This window comes from Actinia tenebrosa, unplaced genomic scaffold (genome assembly GCF_029948245.1).
Source record: "Actinia tenebrosa isolate PJP-AT-01 unplaced genomic scaffold, QUT_ActTen_1.0 PGA_scaffold12__29_contigs__length_12842862, whole genome shotgun sequence".
Taxonomy (NCBI): domain Eukaryota; kingdom Metazoa; phylum Cnidaria; class Anthozoa; order Actiniaria; family Actiniidae; genus Actinia; species Actinia tenebrosa.
In genome coordinates this window covers 5,272,201-5,283,258 of record NW_028292572.1, presented here as the reverse complement: position 1 = coordinate 5,283,258, position 11,058 = coordinate 5,272,201, and the positions used below count along the sequence as shown (strand labels likewise).

The window sequence follows — 11,058 nt, the reverse complement described above, 5'->3', positions numbered from 1 at the left end:
TGAATTGTGCACGTGATTTGCGCATGCGTTTATTATACCTTCCCGTTTCCCCATTCTCGTTCCCAGAGCTCCTCGGTTTAGGAAACGTTTTTTCCCATATTTCTTGTTTATGTAATCATAGTTAATCTATTAACTCTGATATATATTTATTATATATATATAACTAGAATTCCATACAATGAATCTCTATTATAAAAATCTCTATGCTTTATATTTCACTGGTGAAAAATGCAATACGACCAATCAGCGTCGCATACAGCTTTTCACAGTGTAAAAATATAAGCAATCAAAACATAGAATTGTCCAAACCAACCAATCATAAAACGAGCAATTGTGACATTTGAATGGCTTCCCGCCAAAGTAAATTTGTGTTTCTGTAGTTTTGTTGATGTGGACAAAATGGCGAGTCGTTCTGTGCCACTTTATAAAATAACTGTTGTGAATGTCGCGTTCTGATTGGTTTGGAGAGCGTGCTTTATGAGCACATTGCACGCGCGCGCACCTTCCGTCGCGTCATTCCTATCTATTATTGTAATTTGTATTTTATAAAAGAAATAAAAAACTTGCTTGCTGTGCTGCGTGCAGTCATAAAGCACTTGGGGGTTGGCAGAACACTCGAGAAGTGTCGAGTAGCACTCCGCTATGCGTCGTGCTTCTCCTAACACTTCTCGAGTGTTCTGCCAACCCCCAAGTGCTTTATGGCAGCACACAGCACGCGCGCGCGTTTTCTATTTCTTCAATATAATAAAGAGAAGACATCATAGGAAGTGCTTTGTACGGGGTTATATTCACTCGTCGTTCGTGTTTTACACAAACAACTGAATATAACCCCGTACGCCACACTTTCTATGAAGTAATCTATATATATATATATATATATATATATTAAAATTTGATATCGTAAAATCTCAAATTGCATGCGATATTGGCAACAATGGGTCCCTGATAAATTTTAGAATAAATCAAGAGCTTTGGTTATTATGTATTCACTGAGTGGTCTATAAATTATGCATGAAGCATCATAAACTCGACATAAATCCTGGATATAATTGTGGTATTCTCGATGCCATTGATCACAGAACATGGTCGACTTATTAGAGAGTAAGTTTGGCGTAACTGAATCACGCTTAGATGAAACAGCGGGAGGTCATCGAGCTGCAACAGTCCCGGGACTTTGACCTCCTTAGTGGAGTTTCTCAAAGAAGCTGGGCGGGACCTATACTATTGGACCTACAATCTTGGACAAAAAGGGTTGAGAATTTTTCATCCAATCATGAAATAGTAGAATTTCCTTTATTAAAAAAATTATTGTCCTTACCCCCTCTCCCTCAGGACAGCAGCCCTGTCTTCCTGAACAACATTGTTAAGGGGGGAGGGGGTCGTTTTAAGGGGAATTTTTCATGTTTTTCATGAAAATACCATTAAAACTAAACATTTCTCAACATTTTTGACCAAGAGTGTATACTATTTAAAAAGTATGCATCTCGCCTGTTCCACGTCACGAAGAAACATCTACCAACTCAGTGTCCAAGGATATGCAGATGATACGCAACTGACTTATCGTCTTACTCGAGATCGGACGGCTCACCATCAGCTCATGCTAAATGACAGTAAGACGGAGTCATTCTGTTTACGGGATTCCGTCGGCTGGCCGAGGTTAACATTGATAACAAAATGAGATAGAGGTCTCTGTCAGAGGAGTCTTCTAAGACTCTTATAAACGCGTTTATGACCTCACACTTGGGCTTCTGCAAGTCGTTATTGAACTGAGTTTCGCAGTACCAGATGGATCGCCTTTAGAGATTGCTGAACTTCAGTAACGCTGCTAAGCACGTAACCTGGTTTGTAGTCCTCGATTCGTGCAAATCACACCAGTGTCAATGAACCTTCACTGGCTCCCTTTTGTTTTTCGGGGCCGGGGCTATAGACCTCCTCGGCTCGACGTAAATAATTTCCCACTTGAGACCACGTGGCATTCCCCAGATGTAAGACCTTCGGGGAACGAGCGTTTGTTGTTGCAGCGCTTGGATTTGGAACGGTCTCCCCCTAGCATCAGGGAATGTAACACTATGAATTGCAAATTTAGACTTTTTTATTTCAAGCAGGTTTTGGACGCTAAGCAATATTCACAGACACTATCGTTAAAGCCCCGTTTACACTGGCGATTTTTGTGGCGATTTTTGCTGCGGTTTTTGTGGCAATTTTCGGAAATATAATATCTTTTGTCTCATCCTTCAAAAGAGACATTCGTCTAGGAAAATCTTGGTATCCTGAATAAAACTTTACAAGTAAATTTTTTACCATTATTTATTATGAACAAAATCGCATAAAAACTCGCCGCAAAACTTTCTAGTGTAAACTCGGCTTAATAAATCTAGGCCTTTCCATTTTCCATTCAAAATTTTAGCATTAATATTTATTTTTAAAATATTAATTTTATTAAGAACATCATTGTAAATTCCTTTTCATATTATTATAATTATGTGGAAAAATTACATTCTTGGTGAAAAGCGCTCAAATTTGAATATGTTTATACATGTGCGAGAAGCGATACAAGTGTAAATGATTTATTTATTTATTCATTTATTTAGTAGACGTTTATCAAGTGATAAACTAAAAATATATATTCAAGAACATTGGCAAAACCAATTCAATTCAAAAATGCTTACGTCATTAGTGTCAACGTTAATGTGCCCCTACTATCACACCTAACTCAATATTTTTACTATTATGATTCTACACCACCGTCCTTAATAACAAAAAGATCATATGGGTAAAGTTTTCTTGTTCAATTCAGGAGAAATTCGACTGCAAATTCCTATCGTCCTACGGGCCCACCCAGCGCACCGAGTGCAGTAGTCTCGAATGAAAAACTCACTTGCTCAAATTTGCAATAATTCGTTGAAAATTTCACTGGAACCATATGATTTCCTATACTACCAGTCTGCCAGAGACCATTTTAAAAATAAGGCCCACGACTCGCGTTAACAAAACAATAACTCAAGCAGGCAAAGAAACTTCTTGATTTCCCTCTCTACACAAAATGCAGGCTGGTACAAAAAGTAAGTTTATCTATTTGGTCAATGTTCCCTGATTCTTCAAAAGTTCGTGAAAAATGCTGTCCCTATTCTCAGCAAGCACCACCGGATTATCGTACTCCATCACATGACCTCGGTCCATAACTATTACTTTATCGTAGTCTATAATTGTATTGATTCGATGTGCTATGGTTAGTACCTGTTTGGTTCTTGAACTGGTGTCGTATAACATGTTGAATTAACGGGTCAGTTTTGTAGTCTACGTTGGCTGTTGCTTCATCCATGATCATTATTTGACGTTTCTCTAGTAAAGCTCTTGCAAGACAAAGAAGTTGTCGCTCACCTGCGCTGAAACCAGTTCCAAACTCTCCTATGTAGTAATCTAGTTGATCAGGAATGTTGTACACCATTTCACTCAGCTGGACCTGCTCAAGTGCTGTCCAGATTTGTTGGTCTGTAAAACTATTAAATGGATCCAAAGTTCTTCTGAGACTTCCAGAAAAAAGAAACGCGTCTTGGGATATGACAGCTACTGATGTCCGTGCAGTCTGGATATTAATGGTACCCAGGTCTATACCATCAATAAGAACCCGTCCTTGAGGCTCTGGCATACGTAAAATGGCGGCTATCAAGGATGACTTGCCTGCTCCTGTACGTCCTACGATACCTATTTTTTCTCTTGGTTGGATTAGTAAGTTGATATCTTCCAACACTTTTATCCCATTTTGTACATACTGTAGAGACACGTCCTGTAGTTTAAGCATACCCTGTTCAGGCCAGGTTTTTGTCTTAATATCTTGTCTGTTGTAACCTGGTTCTGATGGAAGAGAACAGTACGTCATGACTCTCTCGACTGACGTCATGTTGTTTTCTAAGTCGCATGCCATGCGTAGTGCGTACTCAACTAATCCAAGAAGAGATCCTGCTAGAGTTAACAGCATACCTACCAAAGCTGTACGGAAAAAAAAAAAACAAACTGATATATCAGGTATTCTGAGACACAACATTTTTGTAGACTTACTGATGGCTTTGCAACACAATGTTGATATTCACAGGACTCTGTGGGGGCGGAACGTTATATATTACTCGTAGGGAGAGATTTCATTCTACAACAGCCTCCATTCCACAATGTTACCGCAAAACTTATGAATTTTGTCTGTTTTTCCTCTCATTCGTAGTAGTCCAAGTTTTGTTTTTGCCGAGTTTTTGATTAAATGATGGAGATGTCGTAACAGTTCAACATATTTGATAGCATGGTAACTATATAATGCTCTTAAATTTGGGAGTATGCGAAATAGATTATTGTTACGACATTTTTTATGTATATATATTGGTTGGTATATAGGTAGTAATTGCATTAAAACGTTGCTGGTTTATCATGGACGTCCAGCCTCTTCTATACCAATGACATTTTGCATTCTACCTTTGTCCTCAATGGCAAACAAACCAATGAAGGCCACGCCTATGACAATACATGCGACCAGGATATCAAAACGAAGTGCAAACCATTGTTTCGAGGCGACAACCAGATAGAAAGCCTTGGTGTGCTGGTTTTGAAGTCTGAAAGTACGAATGTTCATTACATGTTAATAAATGTTAACAAAAATTAATTTCTTAATTATTCCCAAGGGTACGTTGCTAATATTAGATAGAATAAGATATATACCTGATCAATTCATTGACAAACCATTCTTCCCTATGCGACGTACGAATGACTTCTAGCCCTCTTATTGTTTCAGTGACGTGCGAATACACGGGACTGTAGCGAATTGCTACCATTCGGGTCAGCTCACGAGATGTTTTGAGGTAATAGCGAGAGAAATAATAAGAAAGTATTACAAGTGGTATTACTACTAGCAGAAACCACAAGTTGATGACTGTTGTCATCACAACCACTCCCAGGCACTTGACGATAATCGGCAAAGCCGTGCCATATCGTCTAGGAAGCTCATCATCAATGATGCCAATGTCTCTTGAAAAGCGATTCATTATTCGTCCCGTTGGATTGGTATCAAAGAACAGCACTGGAGACTTGATCACTGCTTCCATCATGTTTGCGTGAAGGTTTCTAGATGACTTGATTACGAGGTAGTAGGAAAGGAAGCTTCGTAGGGTAACCAAACAAAACGATACGCACACCAGCCCAAAATATTCCAAAATGGTTGTGGAGTTCCTCTGTGCGCTGTAGGACATGTTAGCCAGGAATGCTTGAAAAATGCTTGTAGCAAAAATGAATGCTTTGGGGGAAAAAAGTGAGAAAGCAAAAGTATGAAAATGAAAAATATCAAAGTAATAAGGGATCTAGTACGAAAATTGTCCAAAATTTAGTTCAGCTGAAAAATATGCTTTCTATTCCACTTCAAGAAATCTAACCAACGTTCTGAAGAGGGTGATAGCTGCAGCCAAACAAGCATCAAACCCTGAAACAACCTCTGGGCTGATCTAAGTCAGGGCACGGTTAACTCATAGATAGAACCCTAAAACAACCTCTGGGCTAATCTAAGTCAGGGCACGGCTTTGCAGTTTGTTCTTGATATTCCGACTGGAAGAATTATATTTTTACGAATGTTTATAGGGTCTGTGAGGTCATCTACTCAAAACCAAAACATCGCTCCATACATTTCTTCATTAATAACTTAAGGATTTATTTTATCTATATAGATGCCCAAAGGTCGCCTGAGGGACTTAACCACACATTACTTGTGATAACAATCAATTGTTTCGTCTCTTTTCCTCAATACTGAGCATAAAACTAGCGGATATTTTGATCAAAAAAATGAAAAATAAAAGACAAAGAAATGTATAGAGCGATGTTTGGTGTTATAGTAGACAGACTCTGTTAAAAATTTTAAAAACCTATAATACTTCCCATCGGAATATCAACAACAAACTTTAATCAGTTATTATTAGACCCTTAAGGATTATTCCAGTAAAGTTTTAACCGAATTAAAATTCGGACAACTTTCGTACTAGACCACCTTCAAAAGAATGGAAAGTTAACATTTTACTTTTTGCCACAAAGATAGTTACGACTCAGTATCGCTTTTGGGAGTGTTGATTGCGTCACATACACAACTACATTGTCAGTTTTTGTTTTTTCTCGTGGTGGGGAGGGGCGCGGTTTTAAAGATTAGTCCAATGGTTTGCTGGGTATTTGGCCGGGTCATTTGTTGGCTTGCTTGTTGCCGGTAGTTGTATGGTTATGTTCATTTTTGACAAACAAGGAGCATCCCCTATAGAGGCTTTGCATCATCACGTGATGGCAGCCATTACAGAAGGCAGGAACAATTGAATCTGGTCTAATCTGATTTACATGAGAAAGAATTCAGTTTCCCATGGGAGAAAGACTTTATTGTTGTGCCAACTGTCATGGCTGCCATCACGTGGTGGTGTAAAGCCTCTATACTTTCCCCTATTATATACAAACAGTTCTACCCTCGGAATGATGCACAAGTCTTGTAAAAAGAAATAATGTCACTCAAAGTTCTTAGTACCTTGTACGAATAGGTAGAAGAAGGCAAAGCTTAATATAGACACACTGTTGGATCCAGTTCTAAAGAAAGACCAGTACAAGCGCCATGTCACGTGACCAATATCTTTCTCTTCCTCCTCTTCCACCAGGTCACATGATTCTTTCTCATCTGGTTCTTTTTGTTTCGAGGTTCGAATGAAAGTTGCTCTATCAGCAGTCGAATTGTTACTGGCAGCAACCTCAATTATATGTTCCTGTTGTATCGTTCCTCTTGCTTTCAGTTTCTCGTACGATCCTTGGTCTTCAATGCGACCATCTTTTATTATAACTATCCAGTCGGCTCGAGGAAGATACTGCAACTGATGTGTAACTAGAATTCTAAGACTACCTGACAACTCTTCACAAACACACTTTTCAAAGATCTGTTGACCAACTTTAGCATCCACGGCACTCAATGGGTCGTCAAGTAAAACTATCTCTGCTTCTGAATACATTGCGCGTGCTAGACTGACACGAGACCGCTGACCACCACTCAGGACGACACCACGTTGACCAATCATGCTTAGATCTCCTTTTGGAAATCTTTTCATATCCTTCTGCAAACCGCTAAGGTCAAGAATCCTTTGATATTTCATCTTATCAAAGGTTTTTCCAAAGACAATATTATCACGCACCGTCCCAGAAAATGTCCAAGGTACTTGTGAAACATAAGCCATCTTACCATGAAATGAAATTTTTCCAGATGTTATGGGAATCTCTCTCTGCATAGCCATCAGTAAAGAAGACTTTCCGCTGCCAACAGGACCTGTGATAACCATCAACTGATGTGGACTGACTTTGAGAGTGATATCATGAATCACATTTTGCTGACTAGTGCTCCATGCTGCTGATAGGCCTTTTAGTATCATATAGTTATCGATGTTGCTTGTCATACCTGAAACTTGATCTGAAGCTTCAAAAGGACTGAGTTCTAGTTCAAAATCCAAGTCTTTTTCTAACAAGAACTTTTCTATTCTCTGCAATGAGATTTTTATATCTTGAATATAACGATAGCAGTAATCGATGTTATAAGCCATACAATTAGCTAGATTTTGAAATATCGTAGCCATAGTAAATATATGATAGGAAAAAAGATGAATTCCTGAGTAAATCAATGCTACTATGGCTATTAGCGTTGTGACGTCATTGAGAGCATCTTCGGCTGAATTATTTAGTGAGTAGAATATGGTTTTGCGAACGACGTAGTCAATTTCTTTCCTGAAAAAGATAAAGAACTGCATGACGTGAAATGCAAGCCTGATTTGAAAGGAAAATTGTCAAAAACTGGGAAATAGAGGCTCAATTGATACCGGCTAGAATTTTCGATTATTGTTACCTCCAGCTCATACTATTTTGGGTGTATTTATCTTATCTCCCTATCATTTGTCTATTCAGGTTGTTTTTTATCTTCCACCATTTCGAGGGGAATCCATGCTAATAAGTAAGTTGTTACATGTGTACAATGTGCAATTAATCATAGCAATTAGTTCAGGAATACAGAGAAATCAGGATTTGGTGAATGCTAAAGGTGGATCCAAACTAATTCAGAGCGAATTTTGGACGATTTTATTCTCGCTCGCTTCGCAAAACTAGTGCGTTAATTTAAGTGGATTTTTCATATATTGTGTTTTGATTATCCTAGCTTCTAACAGAGTATTTATTTAAAAATTTTTCAAGTGTTTAGCCTATTACGACCGAAAATCAAACAGTGCTATTTTTGGTTTTTGGCTTTTTTCTGATTTTTCTCAGGTACCATTTTTCTGAAATTTTCAGAATCTTACCATCTAGTACTATTGCAGCCTGCGTATAAATTTGGATAGAAAGTTTAGAGTACAAAAAAAGTTATGGCGCCGCTTGAAAATTTGATCAAAAATTTGAAGCATATAAAACTACGCGCTGTACAAACAGTATCATTGAATGGATTGTCTTGACGTTCTCACATATCTATTTCCAAGTATTGGCGCACTATATTTTTGCGAAGCCAACGAGAATAAATTTGTCCACCTTAATGTGGCCAAATTAAAAGGGCATGGTTCTTGACAATGATTGTTACATGAGGGACCGTACTTCCTGAATAGTAATGAGGGAAATTAAGTCTAAATTGCCCTCATTACTATTCAATAAAGAGCAATGTTAACTGTTAAGCGTCCCTCAGGAAACAATGGTTTTCAGTGAGAAAACTGTTACGAAATTATTGTGCAAAATCCATTTTTCTAGACTCCCTGAAATTCATGAAGCATTTTTAATTTTAAATACTAAAAATGTCGTCTCACAGAATCTTGCTTTTTTTTTTAAGTTTGAGATCGGATTACAGCAATATATACAAGTCAACTTACCTTCTTACAACTTTAATCAAGTTCATAAAACTCTGTTCCCAAGCGTAAGTCTTTACAGCTCGAATCCCTGAGACGATTTCGTGCAAAATACCTAGGCGCTGATCTGTCAACTCAGCTTGCTTTCTACGCAACGTGGCGTACTTTTTGGCCATAGAAAAGGAGAGAATAACAAAAAAGAGAAGGAGTATAACACCACATAAAGACTGCCAACCAATGAATAAAAGCAACACGCCCAATGACATGACAATATTGAATGGCGTCATTATCAAGGATGATATCACCATGTACGACTCTTCCATTCTTTGCACATCACTTGATATGAGGTTTTGGATGTGACCCGTTGTGACTGCAGACAGGATGTAGCGTTGTGATTGCAGAACCTGTAAATTGAATAGCAAAGCAGAGTATTTATTTGTTGTGTTATTGATCTTATTTTACACTAGCTACAAATGAAAGCACATACCTAAATCCTTGAAAAGGAATTGGGAGCATACCCCCTGACCTCCTCCTTTCGTTTTGCAAAGTCTGCGGTGAAAATCCGTCTAACGGCGACTCTTTAAGGTGTTTCTGAATTGACGTGCATTTTTCATGGCTTAGCTTAGAATCTTAAATTAAATGTAACCAGGAACTGTAGGGTCGCCGCGGGAAAGGAATCTACGCATAGGTTTGGCCCGGTACCGTGTTTGAAAGCGTTTCGCATAGATCGCTTGGGGTCTTCTAGGGAAGACATTTGTAGATGTTGATGTGTAGGTAACGATAAGCTGCAGTTATTGATATACAAGTGGAGCAGGAAGTCCACGACACTGTCATGCCTTGTGCAAGTGGTCGAGATGCCATGGTGACCACACTTTCTTTCATTCAATTGAATGGTTCCGTGCCTGTTTCAAACTGTATTTCGTACCTTTTATAACGGGGCTCTCAATTCCTGGAATGGGCCCACTTTTAAATAAAGGTACTATTTGAGAAATACGTTGACAAATTAGTTTGGCTGGCTAAATGCCCAATAGGTTTGGTGTAATTGAGCTTCAAAGATTGAAAAAAAAAAATGGTTGCAAAATACTGTCGGCATGGAACAGTAGAGCGGCAGGTAGTTGCTGTTTTATTACTAAACTCAGTTCATCTAGATCTCTTCAATTACCTTTTTTATTCTTAAACAATTGAATGTGCTTCATTACGATAAATATCTTATTTTAAAGTGAATTGGGGTGGAGTACCTCTTTGCTTTGAGGACACTCGAACCGTTATAACAGGGTATTTTATTTTTGTCCCTTAAAAAAATGCATACTGTACATCATCCCTTGAGCCAAGTAATTGAAAAAGGGTTTATTTTGATCACTCAGTGTGTCACTTCATATTAGAGGGTTTGGAAATGGTAGAAAGTTAGGAGATAATAACCTAAAAAACTCGAAGTGTTCACGGTTCGAGTGTCCTCACTGTAGCATACATTTGTAAAGATAGCTAAATGGATACCTTTTTGTGGATTAGTCCAATCAATGCTACTTTGAGATTTATTGCCATAGATCTTGTTTGAAGATCATGATGTTTGCCGGCAAAAATAAACACTCGAATCAATACAGCAACACTGATCCCAGCAGCAGAAAGAGTAGCATACTTTTGGTAATGCTGAAAATCCTCCTTGAGAGTCCTGAGGTAAAACCAAAGTAGAACTGGAAATATGGATGCCCATTGCTGTGTGCATAAATTTCAAAACCAGGACTAACACATATTGTTGCAATGGGAATATCTTAAGCACCGCTCGCCATAGACGAGGTTGTCTTCCACTGTTCTTGGCATTCATGACCTCATCTTCCCAGGCATCGTCAATTTGTTCTGCTATTTCTTCGGCATAATGGATCATCTGATAACTCGTGCAAATCATTATCCTGCAAAGGCCGTGTATAACCAGTATATAGAAGATTGTTCATCCATGATAGAAATAAAAGAGAAAAAAATCCTGCTTCTTCCTTGGGTTTTTTAGAGCAAGAATCTTTTGATAAATCCATGGCAACTATACCTGCCAACAGAAAATATTGAACAATATTACAAGCATTTCACCTAGTATAGAGTGTACTGGAAGTTGACAGAGATAAAAGAGAAAAAAATCCTGCTTCTTCCTTGGGTTTTTTAGAGCAAGAATCTTTTGATAAATCCATGCCAACTATACCTGCCAACA

At 38.3% G+C, this 11,058-nt stretch overlaps 2 protein-coding genes across 2 annotated transcripts; both read right to left on the bottom strand.

Moving 5' to 3' along the window:
• Positions 1 to 2,686: 2,686 nt before the first annotated feature.
• LOC148912076 (ATP-binding cassette sub-family C member 4-like) lies at positions 2,687 to 5,090 on the bottom strand. Its single transcript, XM_089027943.1, has 2 exons — positions 4,741 to 5,090; positions 2,687 to 3,596 (listed from the first exon to the last, which is right to left on the bottom strand). The coding sequence occupies exons 1-2, from the start codon at positions 5,088 to 5,090 to the stop codon at positions 3,191 to 3,193; spliced, it is 756 nt and encodes a 251-aa protein (XP_088884069.1). The 3' UTR covers positions 2,687 to 3,190.
• Positions 5,091 to 6,512: 1,422 nt separating this feature from the next.
• LOC116303219 (ATP-binding cassette sub-family C member 4-like) lies at positions 6,513 to 10,743 on the bottom strand. The gene is made up of 4 exons (XM_089027942.1): positions 10,607 to 10,743; positions 10,356 to 10,530; positions 8,886 to 9,265; positions 6,513 to 7,767 (listed from the first exon to the last, which is right to left on the bottom strand). Exons 1-4 carry the CDS (start codon positions 10,741 to 10,743, stop codon positions 6,513 to 6,515), a joined length of 1,947 nt encoding a protein of 648 aa, XP_088884068.1.
• Positions 10,744 to 11,058: the final 315 nt, after the last annotated feature.